The 20,000-nt window shown below is 49.6% G+C and overlaps 1 protein-coding gene and 2 long non-coding RNA genes across 17 annotated transcripts in view; 1 reads left to right on the plus strand and 2 right to left on the minus strand.

Moving 5' to 3' along the window:
- LOC118379415 (transcription factor 4-like) overlaps positions 1-20,000 on the plus strand; it is a 439,744-nt gene that overhangs the window by 352,026 nt on the left and 67,718 nt on the right. For 14 of the 15 annotated variants that reach the window (XM_052524927.1, XM_052524930.1, XM_052524935.1 and 11 more), the window contains one exon: positions 7,819-8,022. In XM_052524927.1, coding sequence (XP_052380887.1) covers positions 7,819-8,022 — 204 coding nt within the window. The remainder of the gene's footprint in view (positions 1-7,818; positions 8,023-20,000) is intronic. The other variant, XM_052524924.1, reaches the window with a different exon arrangement.
- On the minus strand, positions 5,895-7,714 carry LOC127931667 (uncharacterized). The gene is made up of 3 exons (XR_008142264.1): positions 7,002-7,714; positions 6,450-6,944; positions 5,895-6,377 (listed from the first exon to the last, which is right to left on the minus strand). It is a non-coding gene; the product is annotated as an uncharacterized LOC127931667 (long non-coding RNA).
- LOC127931664 (uncharacterized) lies at positions 16,906-17,635 on the minus strand. Its single transcript, XR_008142260.1, has 3 exons — positions 17,503-17,635; positions 17,063-17,227; positions 16,906-17,007 (listed from the first exon to the last, which is right to left on the minus strand). It is a non-coding gene; the product is annotated as an uncharacterized LOC127931664 (long non-coding RNA).

The following is a 20,000-nucleotide window of genomic DNA, read 5'->3' on the forward strand; positions in this document are numbered from 1 at the left end:
GTTTTCTTTGTGCGTTGATCTTAACTTATTTTGTATATGATGTTTCCTACGACCGCAAAAAAAAAGAGATTCCTGGACATCAGAACAGGGATCACTAACCTCGACAAGGACAAGGTCCTAATCTCGGACACTCAGAAGAGAAAGAGACAACAATATAGAGGCCAGCGTGGCACCCTGATGAAACTATGGAAACGAGTAAATAACCCTCTGTTCTATTGGAGTACAAATCACTGGAGGACAAACTGGATGCGCTCCGTTCGAGACTATCCTACCGACCTGAAGACCTGTCACTTCCTGTTGTTCTCAGACACTTGGACGTGGATAATATTCTTTAAAAAAAACATCCCTTTTTCAGGACCTGGTCTTTCAAAGATAACTCATAAAAATCCAAATAACTTCACAGATCTTCATTGTAAAGGGTTTAAACACTGTTTTCCATGCTTGTTCAATGAACCACAAACAATTAATGAACATGCACCTGTGGAACGGTCAGCTTACAGACGGCAGGCAATTAAGGTCACAGTTATGAAAACTTAGGACACTAAAGAGGCCTTTCTACTGACTCTGAAAAACACCAAAATAAAGATCCCCAGGGTCCGTGCTCATCTGCGTGAGCGTGCCTTAGGCATGCTGCAAGGAGGCATGAGGACTGCAGATGTGGTCAGGGCAATACATTGAAATGTGAGACGCCTAAGACAGTGCTACAGGGAGACAGGATGGACAGCTGATCGTCCTCGCAGTGGCAGACCACGTGTAACAACACCTGCACAGGATCGGTACATCCGAACATCACACCTGCGGGACATGCCGGACAGATACAGGATGGCAATAACAACAGCCCAAGTTACACCAGGAACGCACAATCCACCCATCAGTGCTCAGACTGTCTGCAATAGGCTGAGAGAGGCTGGACTGAGGGCTTGTAGGCCTGTTGTAAGGCAGGTCCTCACCAGACATCACCGGCAACAACGTTGCCTATGGGCCTATGGGTACAAACCCACCGTCGCTTGACCAGACAGGACTGGCAAAAAGTGCTCTCCACTGACGAGTCGCGGTTTTGTCTCACCAGGGGTGATGGTCGGATACGCGTTTATCGTTGAAGGAATGAGCTTTACATCGAGGCCTGTACTCTGGAGTGGGATCAATTTTGAGGTGGAGGGTCCATCATGGTCTGGGGCGGTGTGTCAAAGCATCATCGGACTGAGCTTGTTGTCATTGCAGGCCATCTCAACACTGTGTGTTACAGGGAAGACATCCTCCTCCCTCATATGGTTCCCTTCCTGCAGGCTCATCTTGACATGACCCTCCAGCATGACAATACCACCAGCCATACTGCTCGTTCTGTGCGTGATTTCCTCCAAGACAGGAATGCCAATGTTCTGCGATTGCCAGCGAAGAGCCCGGATCTCAATCCCATTGAGCACGTCTGGGACCTGTTGGATCAGAGGGTGAGGGCTAGGACCATTCCCCCCCAGAAATGTCTGGGAACTTGCATGTGCCTTGGTGGAAGAGTGGGATAACATCTCACAGCAAGAACTGGCAAATCTGGTGCAGTCCATGAGGAGGAGATGCACTGCAATACTTACTGCAGCTGGTGGCCACACCAGATACTAACTGTTACTTTTGATTTGAACCCCCCACACACACACACACACACACTTTGTAATATCAAAAATCATTAAAACAGGAGAACATGTTGAATATTAATTGATTAATAATGTCCCCATTTCTGGATGAGAGCACCTTATACGAATATATGCAAACATCGAGCCTAACTAACAGGCCCGAGTTGGACCCCCCACACACACACACACACACTTTGTTCAGGGACACATTATTGCATTTCTGTTAGTCACATGTCTGTGGAAGTTGTTCAGTTTACGTCTAAGTTGTTGAATCTTGTTATGTTCTTCAAAGATTTACACGTGTTAAGTTTTCTGAAAATAAACCCAGTTGACAGTGAGAGGACGTTTATTTTATTTGCTGAGTTCAGATGTTTTTTCTGCAAGACAGTATGGCAGCGTCAGATCAAGGGGGGAGGTGTGCGTCTCTATTAACAACAGCTATTGCGTGATCTCTGATATTAAGGAAGTCTCGAGGTTTTGCTCACCTGAGTTAGAATACCTCATGATAAGCTGCAAACTCAACTCTGGAATTGAAGCCAGTTCCACTGCTAAGTTTCATTTTTACCCTCTAATCAGGGGCTGATTTAGACCTGGGACACCAGGTGGGTGATTCCCCTCTAATCAGGGGCTGATTTAGACCTGGGACACCAGGTGGGTGATTCCCCTCTAATCAGGGACTGATTTAGACCTGGGACACCAGGTGGGTGATTCCCCTCTAATCAGGGACTGATTTAGACCTGGGACACCAGGTGGGTGACAATTAATTATCAGGTAGAACAGAAAGCCAGCAGGCTCCGGACCTCCCCTGCTGTAGACTATTTACACAGATAGTTTTCATCTATATTTTTTGTAGCTGTCTATTTACCATCACAAACCGATGCTGGCACTAAGACCTGTATAAAGCCATAAGCAAACAATCATTTTATTTAACCTTTATTTAACTAGGCAAGTCAGTTAAGAACAAATACTTATTTTACAATGACGGCCTACCCCGGCCAAACCCGTAACCCAGACGATGCTAGGCGAATCCTATGGGGCTACAGATCACGGCCGGTTATGATACAGCCCGGGATCGAACCTGGATCTGTGGTGATGCCTCTAGCACTGCGCCACTCGGTCCCAAAAATGCTCATCCAGAGGTGACCAGTGATTTAAATGCAGGAAAAATTCAATCCATATCTACCAGCATGTCATCTGTGCATCCAGAGGTGAAAGAACTCTAGATCACATTTACTCCACACACAAAGACGCATACAAGTTCGCCCTAAAATATGTCCATAACTCTATCCTCCTGTTAACAAGCAAAAACTCAAACAGGAAGTACCAGTGACTCGCTCAATGCAGAAGTGGTCTGATGAAGCGGATGCTACGCTACAGGACTTTTTCGCTAGCACAGACTGGAATATGTTCCGGGATTCATCCGATGGCATTGATTACCACATCAGTTTTGGCTTCATTAATAAGTGCATTGACAACGTCGTCCCCATAGTGACCGTACGCGCATACCCCAACCAGAAGCCATGGATTACAGGCAACATCCACACTGAGCTAAGGGCTACAGCTGCCGCTTTCAAGGATAGGGACACTAATCCGGACGCTTATAGGAAATCCCGCTACGCCCTTCAACGAACCATCAAACAGGCAAAGCATCAATACAGGACTAAGATCGAATCCTACTACACCGGCTCTGATGCTCATCAGATGTGGCAGGGCTTGAAAACTATCACGGAAACCCAGCCGCGAGCTGCCCAGTGACGCGAGCCTGCCAGACGAGTGAAAATTCCTTCTATGCATGAGAGCACCAGATGTTCCTGACGACTGTGTGATACTTTTCTCTCTCCAGGCGGATTACCAGGACGCATACTCAGTGCATACGCTGACCAGCTGGAAAGTGTCTTCACTGACATTTTCAACCTCTGACACAGTCTGTATGTTGTATTTGTATTCATTAGGGATCCCCATTCGCTGCTGCCATGAAATGCTTTGCTTGGCTGGTCATGTCTCACATCAACACCATCATCCCAGACACCCTGGACCCACTCTAATTCGCATTCCGCCCCAACAGATCCACAGATGACGCAATCTCTATTGCACTCCGCACTGCCCTTTCCCACCTGGACAAAAGCAACACCTATGTGCTGTTCATTGACTACAGCTCAGCGTTCAACACCATAGTGCCCTCCAAGCTCACCACTAAGCTAAGGACCCTGGGACTGAACACCTCCCTCTACATCTGGATCCTGGACTTCCTGATGGGCTGCCCCCAGGTGGTAAGGGTAGGCAACAACACATCTGCCACGCTGATCCTCAACATTGGGGCCCCTCAGGGGTGTGTACTTAGTACCCTCCTGTATTCCCTGTTCACCCACGACTGTGTGGCCAAACACGACTCCAACACCATCATTGAGTTGGCCGACGACACAACGGTGGTAGGCCTGATCACAGATGATCACAGATGATGATGAGACTGCCTATAGGGGGAGGAGGTCAGAGACCTGGAAGTGGTGCCAGACAACAAACAGTCCCTCAACGTGATCAAGACAAAGGAGCTGATTATGAACTACAGGAAACGGAGGGCCGAACAACGCCTCTTCCCCCTCAGGAGTCTCAAAAGATTTGGCATGGGCCCTCAGATCCTCAAAAAGTTCTACAGCTGCACCGTTGAGAGCATCTTGACTCTCTGCATCACTTTTTTGTACGGCAACTTGTCACCTTGGAGATCCTTGTTATGTCTCTATTTTGGTTTGGTCAGGGCGTGAGTTGGGGTGGGCATTTCTGTTTTGTTTTTCTATGATTTTCTATCTCTATGTTTTGGCTGTGGTATAGTTCTCAATCAGGGACAGCTGTCTATCGTTGTCTCTGATTGAGAACCATACTTAGGTACCCTTTTTCCCACCTGTGTTTGTGGGAAGTTGACTTTCTTTACGGCACTTAGCCTTAAGCGTCACGGTTTTGTTTTGTAGTGTGTATTGTTTTGTTCGACGTCGTTTTCCTTAATTAAAGAACATGTACGCTCACCACGCTGCACCTTGGTCCGCTCCTTTCATCAGCCGTGACACAACTGCTTGGCATCCGACCACATGGCGCTAGAGAGGGAGTGAGGACGGACCTCACTGGGGCCGAACTCCCTGTCATCCAGGACCTCTATACCAGGCGGTGTCAGAGGAAGGCCCTAAACATTGTTAAATCTTAGACTGTTCTCTCTGCTACCAATGGGATCCTGAAAGACAGGACCCTGAACAGCTTCTACCTCCAAGCCATAAGACTTCTAAATAGTTAGTTAAATAGTTAGTTAAATAGTTAGGTAAATAGTTAGTTAAATAGTTAGTTAAATAGTTAGTTAAATAGTTAGTTAAATAGTTAGGTAAGTAGTTAGTTAAATAGTTAGGTAAATAGTTAGTTAAATAGTTAGGTAAATAGTTAGTTAAATAGTTAGTTAAATAGTTAGTTAAATAGTTAGTTCAATAGTTAGTTAAATAGTTAGTTAAATAGTTAGTTAAATAGTTAGTTAAATAGTTAGTTCAATAGTTAGTTCAATAGTTAGTTAAATAGTTAGTTAAATAGTTAGTTCAATAGTTAGTTAAATAGTTAAATAGTTAGGTAAATAGTTAAATAGTTAGGTAAATAGTTAGGTAAATAGTTAAATAGTTAGTTAAATAGTTAGGTAAATAGTTAAATAGTTAGGTAAATAGTTAGGTAAATAGTTAAATAGTTAGGTAAATAGTTAGGTAAATAGTTAAATAGTTAGGTAAATAGTTAGGTAAATAGTTAAATAGTTAGGTAAATAGTTAAATAGTTAGGTAAATAGTTAAATAGTTAGGTAAATAGTTAAATAGTTAGGTAAATAGTTAGGTAAATAGTTAAATAGTTAGGTAAATAGTTAGGTAAATAGTTAAATAGTTAGGTAAATAGTTAAATAGTTAGGTAAATAGTTAAATAGTTAGGTAAATAGTTAGGTAAATAGTTAGTTAAATAGTTAGTTAAATAGTTAGTTAAATAGTTAGGTAAATAGTTAGGTAAATAGTTAGGTAAATAGTTAAATAGTTAGTTAAATAGTTAGGTAAATAGTTAAATAGTTAGGTAAATAGTTAGGTAAATAGTTAGGTAAATAGTTAAATAGTTAGGTAAATAGTTAGGTAAATAGTTAGTTAAATAGTTAGTTAAATAGTTAGGTAAATAGTTAGGTAAATAGTTAACCAAACAGCTACCCGGACCATCTGCATGTTTATCTCATCACAGACGCTGTTGCTTCTGTTTACGATGTCACTATATTCCTACCTATATGTACATATCTACCTCCATTACCTTCTGTTTACGATGTCACTATATTCCTACCTATATGTACATATCTACCTCCATTACCTTCTGTTTACGATGTCACTATATTCCTACCTATATGTACATATCTACCTCCATTACCTTCTGTTTACGATGTCACTATATTCCTACCTATATGTACATATCTACCTCCATTACCTTCTGTTTACGATGTCACTATATTCCTACCTATATGTACATATCTACCTCCATTACCTTCTGTTTACGATGTCACTATATTCCTACCTATATGTACATATCTACCTCCATTACCTTCTGTTTACGATGTCACTATATTCCTACCTATATGTACATATCTACCTCCATTACCTTCTGTTTACGATGTCACTATATTCCTACCTATATGTACATATCTACCTCCATTACCTTCTGTTTACGATGTCACTATATTCCTACCTATATGTACATATCTACCTCCATTACCTTCTGTTTACGATGTCACTATATTCCTACCTATATGTACATATCTACCTAATATATATATACCTCCATTACCTTCTGTTTACGATGTCACTATATTCCTACCTATATGTACATATCTACCTCCATTACCTTCTGTTTACGATGTCACTATATTCCTACCTATATGTACATATCTACCTCCATTACCTTCTGTTTACGATGTCACTATATTCCTACCTATATGTACATATCTACCTCCATTACCTTCTGTTTACGATGTCACTATATTCCTACCTATATGTACATATCTACCTCCATTACCTTCTGTTTACGATGTCACTATATTCCTACCTATATGTACATATCTACCTCCATTACCTTCTGTTTACGATGTCACTATATTCCTACCTATATGTACATATCTACCTCCATTACCTTCTGTTTACGATGTCACTATATTCCTACCTATATGTACATATCTACCTCCATTACCTTCTGTTTACGATGTCACTATATTCCTACCTATATGTACATATCTACCTCCATTACCTTCTGTTTACGATGTCACTATATTCCTACCTATATGTACATATCTACCTCCATTAGCTTCTGTTTACGATGTCACTATATTCCTACCTATATGTACATATCTACCTCCATTACCTTCTGTTTACGATGTCACTATATTCCTACCTATATGTACATATCTACCTCCATTACCTTCTGTTTACGATGTCACTATATTCCTACCTATATGTACATATCTACCTCCATTACCTTCTGTTTACGATGTCACTATATTCCTACCTATATGTACATATCTACCTCCATTACCTTCTGTTTACGATGTCACTATATTCCTACCTATATGTACATATCTACCTCCATTACCTTCTGTTTACGATGTCACTATATTCCTACCTATATGTACATATCTACCTCCATTACCTTCTGTTTACGATGTCACTATATTCCTACCTATATGTACATATCTACCTCCATTACCTTCTGTTTACGATGTCACTATATTCCTACCTATATGTACATATCTACCTCCATTACCTTCTGTTTACGATGTCACTATATTCCTACCTATATGTACATATCTACCTCCATTACCTCGTACCCCTGCACTTTGACTCTGTACTGGTACCCCGTGTATATAGCCAAGTTATCATTACTTATTGTGTATTTATTATTACTTTTATTATTATGTGTTTTACTTTTCTATTGTTTCTTTACTTTCTTTCTCTCTGCATTGTTGGGAAGGTCCTGTAAGGAAGAATTTCGCTGTTAGTCTACTGTCTCCTGTTGTTTACCAAGCATGTGACGAATAAAATTTGATTTGATAACGCATTCATAATTTATTCATAACCCATTCATAAGCACTTAATCACCAACAGGACCCCTGACCTCTAACCTCTGAGCCCTTCTCCCTCCCCTCCCCCCGCAGCAGAGTCGTATCGAGGACCGCCTGGAGCGCCTGGACGATGCCATCCACGTGCTGCGGAGTCATGCGGTCGGCCCCTCCACGGGCATGCCCGGGGGGCACCAAGACATGCACAGCCTCATCGGGGCAGCGCACAACGGGGCCATGGGAGGACTGAGTTCTGGGTACGGCACGGGACTACTCTCTGCCAACCGCCACTCAATCATGGTAGGAACCGTCTTCTATAACTGACAAGATGTCCTCAGTTCTGTAATTCTCCCCAGTGGTGTATCGAGGGGGGGGCACCTCCCCAGCACCTCCTCTTTCTCCCGGCTGCAGACTGGAGCAGAGCTGGACCTCAGGGTTGTCTTGACAATAACCTGACCTCAGGGTTGTCTTGACGATAACCTGACCTCAGGGTTGTCTTGACGATAACCTGACCTCAGGGTTGTCTTGACGATAACCACGTGTTAGTGTTAGTGGAACAGGTCTTCTGGAATGGTGATGCAATTGAAATAAGAACCTCCTCTCCCCTTCACACACACACACGTACACACACACACACACACACACACACACACACACACACACACACACACACACACACACACACACACACACACACACACACACACACACACACACACACACACGCACACACGCACACACACACTGCTTCTAAAAGCAGTGGTTTTCCTGCATATTTGTATCAACAGCTTTTTAAGATCTATTCCCTGCACACTTGTTACCAGGGTGTTACCAGGGTGTTACTGGGGTGTTACCAGGGGTGTTACTGGGGTGTTACTGGGGTGATACCAGGGGTGTTACTGTGGGTGTTACTAGGTGTTACTGTGGGTGTTACTGGGGTGTTACTGGGGTTTTACTGGGGTGTTACTGGGGTGATACCAAGGGTGTTACTGTGGTGTTACTGTGGGTGTTACCAGGGGTGTTACTGTGGTGTTACTGTGGGTGTTACCAGGGGTGTTACTGTGGGTGTTACTGGGGTGTTACTGTGGGTGTTACTGGGGTGTTACTGGGGGTGATACCAGGGTGTTACTGGGGAGTTACTGGGGGTGATACCAGGGTGTTACTGGGGAGTTACTGGGGGTGATACCAGGGTGTTACTGGGGAGTTACTGGGGGTGATACCAGGGTGTTACTGGGGAGTTACTGGGGGTGATACCAGGGTGTTACTGGGGTGTTACTGGGGGTGTTACTGGGGAGTTACTGGGGGTGATACCAGGGGTGTTACTGTGGTGTTACTGTGGGTGTTACCAGGGGTGTTACTGTGGTGTTACTGTGGGTGTTACCAGGGGTGTTACTGGGGTGTTACTGGGGTGCTACTGTGGGTGTTACTGGGGTGTTACTGGGGGTGATACCAGGGGTGTTACTGGGGTGTTACTGGGGGTGATACCAGGGGTGTTACTGTGGGTGTTACCAGGGGTGTTACTGTGGGTGTTACTGGGGTGCTACTGTGGGTGTTACTGGGGTGTTACTGTGTGTTACTGTGGGTGTTACCAGGGGTGTTACTGGGGTGTTACCAGGGGTGTTACTGGGGTGTTACCAGGGTGTTACTGGGGTGTTACTGTGGGTGTTACATGGGGTGTTACCAGGGTGTTACTGGGGTGTTACTGTGGGTGTTACCAGGGGTGTTACTGGGGATGATACCAGGGGTGTTACTGTGGGTGTTACCAGGGGTGTTACTGTGGGTGTTACCAGGGGTGTTACTGTGGGTGTTACCGGGGGTGTTACAGGGGAGTTACCAGGGGTGTTACAGGGGGGTGTTACCAGGGGTGTTACTGTGGGTGTTACCAGGGGTGTTACTGTGGGTGTTACCGGGGGTGTTACAGGGGGTGTTACCAGGGGTGTTACCAGGGGTGTTACTGTGGGTGTTACCAGGGGTGTTGCCGGGGGTGTTACTGTGGGTGCTACCGGGGGTGTTACTGAGGGTGCTACCGGGGTGTTACCAGGGGTGTTACTGAGAGTGTTACCAGGGGTGTTACTGTGGGTGCTACCAGGGGTGTTACCAGGGGTGTTACTGTGGGTGCTACCGGGGGTGTTACTGTGGGTGTTACCAGGGGTATTACCAGGGGTGTTACTGGAGGTGTTAGCAGGGGTGTTACCGGGGTGTTACCAGGGGTGTTACCAGGGCGTTACCAAGGGTGTTACTGTGGGTGTTAGCAGGGGTGTTACTGTGGGTGTTATTGGGGGTGTTAGCAGGGGTGTTACTGTGGGTGTTACCAGGGTGTTACTGTGTGTGTTATTGTGGGTGTTACCGGGGTGTTGCCGGGATGTTACCAGGGGCATTACCGGGAGTGTTACCAAGGGTGTTACTGTGGGTGTTAGCAGGGGTGTTACTGTGTGTGTTATTGTGGGTATTACCGGGGTGTTACCGAGGGTGTTACCAGGTGTGTTACCGGGGGTGTTACCGGGGGTGTTACCGAGGGTGTTACCAGGTGTGTTACCGGGGGTGTTACCGGGGGTGTTAGAGAGGGTGTTACCAGGGGTGTTAGTGAGGGTGTTACCATGAGTGTTACCAGGGGTGTTAGCGGAGGTGTTACCAGGGGTGTTACCAGGTGTGTTACCGGGGGTGTTACCAGGGGTGTTAGCGGGGGTGTTACCAGGGGTGTTACTGGGATGTTACTGAGGTGCTTCTGGGGGGTGTTGCTGCTGTTGTGTCTCTCAGCAGCCCTGCCCTAGGCCACTTCGCATGGCCAACTGCAGCCAGACCACGACGAAATAAAGGAAATACCATTCACATGCTGTCAGAGCTACTTTCAGCTCTCAGACCCAGCCACAGCCCTATACCCCAGCCCTATACCACAACCCTATACCCCATCCCTATACCACAACCCTATACCCCAGCCCTATACCACAGCCCTATACCCCAGCCCTATACCCCAGCCCTGAACCCCAGCCCTATACCCCAGCCCTATACCCCAGCCCTATACCCCAGCCCTATACCCCAGCCCTATACCACAACCCTATACCCCAGCCCTATACCCCAACCCTATACCCCAGCCCTATACCCCAGCCCTATACCCCAGCCCTATACCACAGCCCTATACCCCAACCCTATACCCCAACCCTATACCCCAGCCCTATACCCCAGCCCTATACCCCAGCCCTATACCCCAACCCTATACCCCAGCCCTATACCCCAACCCTATACCCCAACCCTATACCCCAGCCCTATACCCCAGCCCTATACCCCAGCCCTATACCCCAGCCCTATACCCCAGCCCTATACCCCAGCCCTATACCCCAGCCCTATACCCCAGCCCTATACCCCAGCCCTATACCCCAGCCCTATACCCCAGCCCTATACCCCAGCCCTATACCCCAGCCCTATACCCCAGCCCTGAACCCCAACCCTATACCCCAGCCCTGAACCCTAACCCTATACCCCAGCCCTATACCCCAGCCCTATACCCCAGCCCTGAACCCTAACCCTATACCCCAGCCCTAAACCCTAACCCTATACCACAGCCCTATACCCCAGCCCTATACCCCAGCCCTATACCCCAGCCCTATACCCCAGCCCTATACCCCAGCCCTATACCCCAGCCCTATACCCCAGCCCTATACCCCAGCCCTATACCCCAGCCCAATAGCCCAGCCCTGAACCCTAACCCTATACCCCAGCCCAATAGCCCAGCCCTGAACCCTAACCCTATACCACAGCCCAATACCCCAGCCCAATAGCCCAGCCCTGAACCCTAACCCTATACCACAGCCCTATACCCCAGCCCAATAGCCCAGCCCTGAACCCTAACCCTATACCACAGCCCTATACCCCAGCCCAATAGCCCAGCCCTGAACCCCAACCCTATACCACAGCCCTATACCCCAGCCCAATAGCCCAGCCCTGAACCCCAACCCTATACCACAGCCCTATACCCCAGCCCAATAGCCCAGCCCTGAACCCCAACCCTATACCACAGCCCTATACCCCAGCCCAATAGCCCAGCCCTGAACCCCAACCCTATACCCCAGCCCAATAGCCCAGCCCTGAACCCCAACCCTATACCACAGCCCTATACCCCAGCCCAATAGCCCAGCCCTGAACCCTAACCCTATACCACAGCCCTATACCCCAGCCCAATAGCCCAGCCCTGAACCCTAACCCTATACCCCAGCCCAATAGCCCAGCCCTGAACCCTAACCCTATACCACAGCCCTATACCCCAGCCCAATAGCCCAGCCCTGAACCCTAACCCTATACCCCAGCCCAATAGCCCAGCCCTGAACCCCAACCCTATACCCCAGCCCTATACCCCAGCCCAATAGCCCAGCCCTGAACCCTAACCCTATACCACAGCCCTATACCCCAGCCCAATAGCCCAGCCCTGAACCCCAACCCTATACCCCAGCCCTATACCCCAGCCCAATAGCCCAGCCCTGAACCCTAACCCTATACCACAGCCCTATACCCCAGCCCAATAGCCCAGCCCTGAACCCCAACCCTATACCCCAACCCCATGCAACAGCCCTACCCCAACCCTATACCTCAGCCCTATATCCAAGCCCTATACCCCAGCCCTATACCTCAGCCCTATACCCCAGCCCTACCTCAGCCCTATATCCAAGCCCTATACCAAAGCCCTACCCCAGGCCTGGCTGTAGGGCGTACAGCCAAGCCTCTGACCCCTTTATATGTTCCACACAAGGAGTTTAGGGGGCGGGGGGGGACTTACTTGAAAACATCAAGGACGATGTAATGTTTTCCATATTGAGGGTTGTTGCTTTTTTTTCAACTTGAAACAAGCTATAAAGGCTGAGGCAGCTGTGGTGCATAAAGGAGAGGACGGAGGGAGGGGGAGAGAGAGAGGACGGAGGGAGGGGGAGAGAGAGAGGGCGGAGGGAGGGGGAGAGAGAGAGGACGGAGGGAGGGGGAGAGAGAGAGGACGGAGGGAGGGAGGGGAGAGAGAGAGGACGGAGGGAAGGAGGGGGAGAGAGAGAGGACGGAGGGAAGGAGGGGGAGAGAGAGAGGACGGAGGGAGGGAGGGGGAGAGAGGACGGAGGGAGGGGGAGAGAGGACGGAGGGAGGGAGGGGGAGAGAGAGAGGATGGAGGGAAGGAGGGGGAGAGAGAGAGGACGGAGGGAGGGAGGGGGAGAGAGAGAGGACGGAGGGAAGGAGGGGGAGAGAGAGAGGACGGAGGGAGGGAGGGAGGGGGAGAGAGGACGGAGGGAGGGGAGGGAGAGAGGGCGGAGGGAGGGGGAGGGAGAGAGGACGGAGGGAGGGGGAGAGAGAGAGGGCGGAGGGAGGGGGGGAGGCGGAGAGAGGACGGAGGGAGGGAGGGGGAGAGAGAGAGGGACGGAGGGAGGGGGAGGGAGAGGAGGGAGGGGGAGGGAGGGGGAGGGAGGGGAGAGGGCGGAGGGAGGGGGAGAGAGAGGGGCGGAGGGAGGGGGAGAGAGAGAGGACGGAGGGAGGGGGAGAGAGAGAGGACGGAGGGAGGGGGAGGGAGAGAGGACGGAGGGAGGGGGAGAGAGAGAGGACGGAGGGAGGGGGAGGGAGAGAGGACGGAGGGAGGGGGAGAGAGAGAGGACGGAGGGAGGGAGGGAGGGGGAGAGAGGACGGAGGGAGGGGAGGGAGAGAGGACGGAGGGAGGGAGGGGGAGAGAGAGAGGACGGAGGGAGGGAGGGGGAGAGAGGGCGGAGGGAGGGAGGGGGAGAGAGAGAGGGCGGAGGGAGGGAGGGAGGGGGAGAGAGGACGGAGGGAGGGGGAGGGAGAGAGGACGGAGGGAGGGGGAGAGAGAGAGGGCGGAGGGATGGAGGGAGGGGGAGAGAGGACGGAGGGAGGGGGAGAGAGAGAGAGGACGGAGGGAGGGGGAGAGAGAGAGAGGACGGAGAGAGGGAGGGGGAGAGAGAGGACGGAGGGAGGGGGAGAGAGAGAGGACGGAGGGAGGGGGAGAGAGAGAGGGCGGAGGGAGGGAGGGAGGGGAGAGAGGACGGAGGGAGGGGAGAGAGAGAGGACGGAGGGAGGGGGAGAGAGAGAGGACGGAGGGAGGGGGAGAGAGAGAGGACGGAGGGAGGGGGAGAGAGAGAGGACGGAGGGAGGGGGAGAGAGAGAGGGGAGGGAGGGAGGGGGAGAGAGAGGGAAAGGGGAGAGAGAGAGGACGGAGGGAGGGGGAGAGAGAGAGGGCGGAGGGAGGGGGAGAGAGGGAAAGGGGGAGAGAGAGAGAGGATGGAGGGAGAGAGAGAGGAGGAGGGAAGGAGGGAGAGAGAGAGAGAGAGAGGGGAAGGAGGGAGAGAGGGGGAGGGAGGGAGGGAGGGAGGGAGGGAGAGAGAGAGAGAGAGAGAGAGAGAGAGAGAGAGGGGGAGGGAAGGGGGAGAGAGAGAGAGAGAGAGAGAGGGAGGGAGACAGAGAGTGAGAGAGAGAGAGAGAGAGACAGAGAGAGAGAGGGAGAAAGACCTTGTTACACACACACATTCTCTCAATCTGTCTCTCTCTCTCTCTCTCTCTCTCTCTCTCTCTCTCTCTCTCTCTCTCTCTCTCTCTCTCTCTCTCTCTCTCTCTCTCTCTCTGTCTCTCTCTCTCCTCTCTCTCTCCCTCTCTCCCTCTCTCTCTCCCTCCCACTCCCCTCCCTCCATCCGTCCCCTCCTCTCTCCCTCTCTCTCCCCCTCCCACTCCGCTCCTCCATCCGTCCCTCCCCTCTCTCCCTCTCTCCCCTCCCACTCCCCTCCCTCCATCCGTCCCTCCCTCTCTCCCTCTCTCTCCCCTCCCCACTCCCTCCCTCCTTCCCTCCCTCTCTCTCTCCCCTCCCACTCCCCTCCCTCCATCCGTCCCTCCTTCCTCCCTCTCTCTCCCCACTCCCACTCCCCTCCCTCCATCCGTCCCTCCTTCCCTCCATCTCTCTCTCCCCCTCCCACTCCCCTCCCTCCATCCGTCCCTCCCTCTCTCCCTCTCTCTCTCCCCCTCCCACTCCCCTCCCTCCATCCGTCCCTCCCTCTCTCCCTCTCTCTCTCCCCTCCCACTCCCCTCCCTCCATCCGTCCCTCCCTCTCTCCCTCTCTCTCCCCCCCTCCCACTCCCCTCCATCCGTCCCTCCCTCCTCTCTCTCCCCCCCCACTCCCCCTCTCTCCCTCTCTCTCCCCTCCCCACTCCCCTCCCTCCATCCGTCCCTCCTTCCCTCCCTCTCTCTCTCCCCCTCCCACTCCCCTCCCTCCATCCGTCCCTCCTTCCCTCCCTCTCTCTCTCCCCCTCCCACTCCCCTCCCTCCATCCGTCCTCTCTTTCCATTACTGCCATACTTTAGTAACAGTCACACTGCCACTTATTTGTACATATAAACAACTCACAGTAACATACAACAAACAAACTGGCAGCATCTACTCCAAAACACTTGTCCAAACAAAGGTGTGAGAGAGAGACAGAGAGAGAGAGAGAGAGAGAGAGAGAGAGAGAGAGAGAGAGAGAGAGAGAGAGAGAGAGAGAGAGAGAGAGAGAGAGAGAGAGAGAGAGAGAGAGGAGAGAGAGAGAGAGAGAGGATAGAGGGAGGAGAGAGGGGAGAGAGAGGAGAGAAAGGAGAGAGGGTAGAGAAAGGAGAGAGAGGGTAGAGAATAGAGAGAAAGGAGAGAGGGGAGAGAAAGAAGAGAGAGGAGAGAGGGGAGAGAAAGGAGAGAAAGGAGAGAGAGGAGAGAAAGGAGAGAGAAAGGAGAGAGAGGAGAGAAAGGAGATAGGGGAGAGAGAGGAGAGAAAGGAGAGAGGGGAGAGAGGAGAGAGAGGTTGAGGGGAGAGAAAGGAGAGAGAAAGGAGAGAGGGGAGAGAAAGGAGAGAGAGGGTAGAGAAATGAGAGAGAGGAGAGAGGGGAGAGAAAGAAGAGAGAGGAGAGAGGGGAGAGAAAGGAGAGAGAGGGGAGAGAAAGGAGAGAAAGGAGAGAGAGGAGAGAAAGGAGAGAGAGGAGAGAGAAAGGAGAGAGAGGAGAGAGAGGAGAGAGGGGAGAGAAAGGAGAGAGAGGAGAGAAAGGAGAGAGGGAGAGAAAGGAGAGAGAGGAGAGAGAAAGGAGAGAGGGGAGAGAAAGGAGAGAGAGGATAGAGAAAGGAGAGAGAGAGAGAGGAGAGAAAGGAGAGAAAGGAGAGAGAGGAGAGAGAAAGGAGAGAAAGGAGAGAGAGGAGAGAAAGGAGAGAGAGGATAGAGAAAGGAGAGAAAGGAGAGAGAGGAGAGAAAGGAGAGAAAGGAGAGAGAGGGGAGAGAAAGGAGAGAGAGGGGAGAGAGAAAGGAGAGAGGGGAGAGAATGGAGAGAGAGGAGAGAAAGGAGAGGGGAGAGAAAGGAGAGAGAGGATAGAGAAAGGAGAGAGAGGATAGAAAGGAGAGAAAGGAGAGAGAGGAGAGTGTTGTGGTCTGACTCACTGCAGAGTGATTACCTTCTTCTCACGCACATCCAGCCAGCTGTGCTGTCATTGTACTGTGTCGACTGGAGTACACTACTCCCCTCTGTACTCCACCTGGGGATCTGTTAACTTCTTCAGGGCTCCCGACTGGCGCAGTGGTCTAAGGCACTGCATCTCAGTGCTGTGGTCTAAGGCACTGCATCTCAGTGCAGTGGTCTAAGGCACTGCATCTCAGTGCTGTGGTCTAAGGCACTGCATCTCAGTGCTAGAGGCGTCACTACAGACCAAGGTTTGATTCCAGGCTGAACCTCAACCAGTACCGTAGGGCGGCGCACAATTGGCCCAGCGTCATCCGGGTTTGGCCAGGGGGTTGGGCCGTCATTCTAAATAAATAAAAATGATTAACTGACTTGCCAAGTTAAAATGCCAAAGATTTATATCAAACACAGTAGAGAGGAGGAGAGAGGACCCAAGTATCTATCGAAACAGATTGGCTTCTCTATCTCTCAATCAACTCCCTCTCTCCTTGTCTCCTTGTCTCCTTCTCTCGCTCTATACTGGAGTCCCGCTCCTTCTATCTCCCTGTGCCTGCTAGCGTGGGAGAGAGAACCCTGCCATGTCCTCTCAGCACCCATAAGACCAGGATCTTTATTAGTGTTTCCTCCAGAGAAAGAGAGGTGGTGGTGGTGGTGGTGGCTGTGGTGTGGCAGCCATGTTGGTTTTCCATAGCTAATGAGGTAGTTTTCTTTTACTAAATAATCTGAGGCCTGTTGCCCTGAGTAAATACAGACGGGCATGGTGGAGGGTAGCCGTGACTGGGGTCCTACCTATTGAGTAAATACAGACGGGCATGGTGGAGGGTAGCCGTGACTGGGGTCCTACCTATTGAGTAAATACAGACGGGCATGGTGGAGGGTAGCTGTGACTGGGGTCCTACCTATTGAGTAAATACAGACGGGCATGGTGGAGGGTAGCCGTGACTGGGGTCCTACCTATTGAGTAAATACAGACGGGCATGGTGGAGGGTAGCCGTGACTGGGGTCCTACCTATTGAGTAAATACAGACGGGCATGGTGGAGGGTAGCCGTGACTGGGGTCCTACCTATTGAGTAAATACAGACGGGCATGGTGGAGGGTAGCCGTGACTGAGGTCCTACCTATTGAGTAAATACAGACGGTTATGGTGGAGGGCAGCCGTGACTGGGGTCCTACCTATTGAGTAAATACAGACGGGCATGGTGGAGGGCAGCCGTGACTGAGGTCCTACCTATTGAGTAAATACAGACGGGCATGGTGGAGGGCAGCCGTGACTGGGGTCCTACCTATTGAGTAAATACAGACGGGCATGGTGGAGGGTAGCTGTGACTGGGGTCCTACCTATTGAGTAAATACAGACGGGCATGGTGGAGGGTAGCCGTGACTGGGGTCCTACCTATTGAGTAAATACAGACGGGCATGGTGGAGGGTAGCCGTGACTGGGGTCCTACCTATTGAGTAAATACAGACGGGCATGGTGGAGGGTAGCCGTGACTGGGGTCCTGTATATTGAGTAAATACAGACGGGCATGGTGGAGGGTAGCTGTGACTGGGGTCATGTATATTGAGTAAATGGGTGTCCTGGTGGGGTCTGAGAACTGCTACCATGGGATAGTCTGTGAGTACTGCTACCATGGGATAGTCTGTATAGTCTCTGAGTACTGCTACCATGGGACAGTCTGTGAGTACTACTACCGTGGGATAGTCTGTGAGTACTGCTACCATGGGATAGTCTCTGAGTACTGCTACCATGGGACAGTCTCTGAGTACTGCTACCATGGGACAGTCTCTGAGTACTGCTACCATGGGACAGTCTCTGAGTACTGCTACCATGGGATAGTCTGTGAGTACTGCTACCATGGGATAGTCTGTGAGTACTGCTACCATGGGACAGTCTCTGAGTTCTGCTACCATGGGACAGTCTCTGAGTACTGCTACCATGGGATAGTCTGTGAGTACTGCTACCATGGGATAGTCTGTGAGTACTGCTACCATGGGACAGTCTCTGAGTACTGCTACCATGGGATAGTCTGTGAGTACTGCTACCATGGGATAGTCTGTGAGTACTGCTACCATGGGACAGTCTCTGAGTACTGCTACCATGGGATAGTCTGTGAGTACTGCTACCATGGGACAGTCTCTGAGTACTGCTACCATTGGACAGTCTCTGAGTTCTGCTCCCTGGTCTGAGGGATTACATTATGGGATGTATGTATTTACCCAACGTCTGCCCGCTCCCTCTGAAATCAACATATTAATGAAAGACCACATTGAGCTTATTTAGTATATTTACAAGTGGGAACAGAATGGTATAAAAACATGAAGCGTTTCAACTGAAGCCCGAAGAAGAAAAATAAAGGATTTCACATGAATGGGTGTTGAGCTCTTGTTGTTGTAGGTCAGGGTACATGTTGTACTACTGATGTCTATTCCCTGGCTCTCAGTGATCACCAACTCTAGTCCACTCTACTCTACTCTACTCTACTCTACTCTACTCTACTCTACTCTACTCTAGTCTACTCTACTCTACTCTACTCTACTCTACTCTAGTCTACTCTACTCTACTGGAGTCTGCTCTAATCTACTCTACTCTAGTCTACTCTACTCGAGTCTACTCTAGTCTACTCTACTCTACTCTACTCTACTCTACTCTACTCTACTCTACTCTACTCTACTCTACTCTAGTCTACTCTACTCTACTCTACTCTAGTCTACTCTACTCTACTCTACTCTACTCTACTCTACTCTACTCTAGTCTACTCTACTCTACTCTACTCTAGTCTACTCTACTCTACTCTACTCTACTCTACTCTACTCTACTCTAGTCTACTCTACTCTACTCTACTCTACTCTACTCTACTCTAGTCTACTCTACTCTACTCTACTCTACTCTAGTCTACTCTACTCGAGTCTGCTCTAGTCTACTCTACTCTAGTCTACTCTACTCTACTCTACTCTAGTCTACTCTACTCCACTCTACTCTAGTCTACTCTACTCTACTGGAGTCTGCTCTAGTCCACTCTACTCTACTCTACTCTACTCTACTCTACTCTACTCTACTCTACTCTACTCTACTCCACTCTACTCTAGTCTACTCTACTCTACTGGAGTCTGCTCTAGTCTACTCTACTCTAGTCTACTCTACTCGAGTCTGCTCTACTCTACTCTACTCTACTCTACTCTACTCCACTCTACTCTAGTCTACTCTACTCTACTGGAGTCTGCTCTAGTCTACTCTACTCTAGTCTACTCTACTCGAGTCTGCTCTACTCTACTCTACTCTACTCTACTCTACTCTACTCTACTCTAGTCTACTCTAGTCTACTCTACTCTAGTCTCTAGTCTACTCTAGTCTACTCTATTCTAGTCTACTCTACTCTAAAAACTCTACTCTACTCTACTCTAGTCTACTCTGTTCTCTAGCTCTACTCAGAACAGTACTCTAGCTCAGGTGGACTACTCTAGTCTAGTCTACTCTACTCTCAGTTGAAACTAGTCTACTCTACAGCAAGGAGTCTGCTCTAGTCTAGTCTACTCTACTCTACTGGACTCTACTCTACTCCACTCTAGTCTACTCTACTCTAGTCTACTCTACTCTACTCTACTCTAGTCTACTCTACTCCACTCTACTCTAGTCTACTCTACTCTACTGGAGTCTGCTCTAGTCTACTCTACTCTACTGGAGTCTGCTCTAGTCTACTCTACTCTAGTCTACTCTACTCGAGTCTGCTCTAGTCTAGTCTACTCTACTCTACTCTACTCTAGTCTACTCTACTCTAGTCTACTCTACTCTACTCTAGTCTACTCTACTCTAGTCTACTCTACTCTACTCTACTCTA

The sequence above is a fragment of the Oncorhynchus keta genome, chromosome 9, assembly GCF_023373465.1.
Source record: "Oncorhynchus keta strain PuntledgeMale-10-30-2019 chromosome 9, Oket_V2, whole genome shotgun sequence".
Lineage (NCBI taxonomy): Eukaryota > Metazoa > Chordata > Actinopteri > Salmoniformes > Salmonidae > Oncorhynchus > Oncorhynchus keta.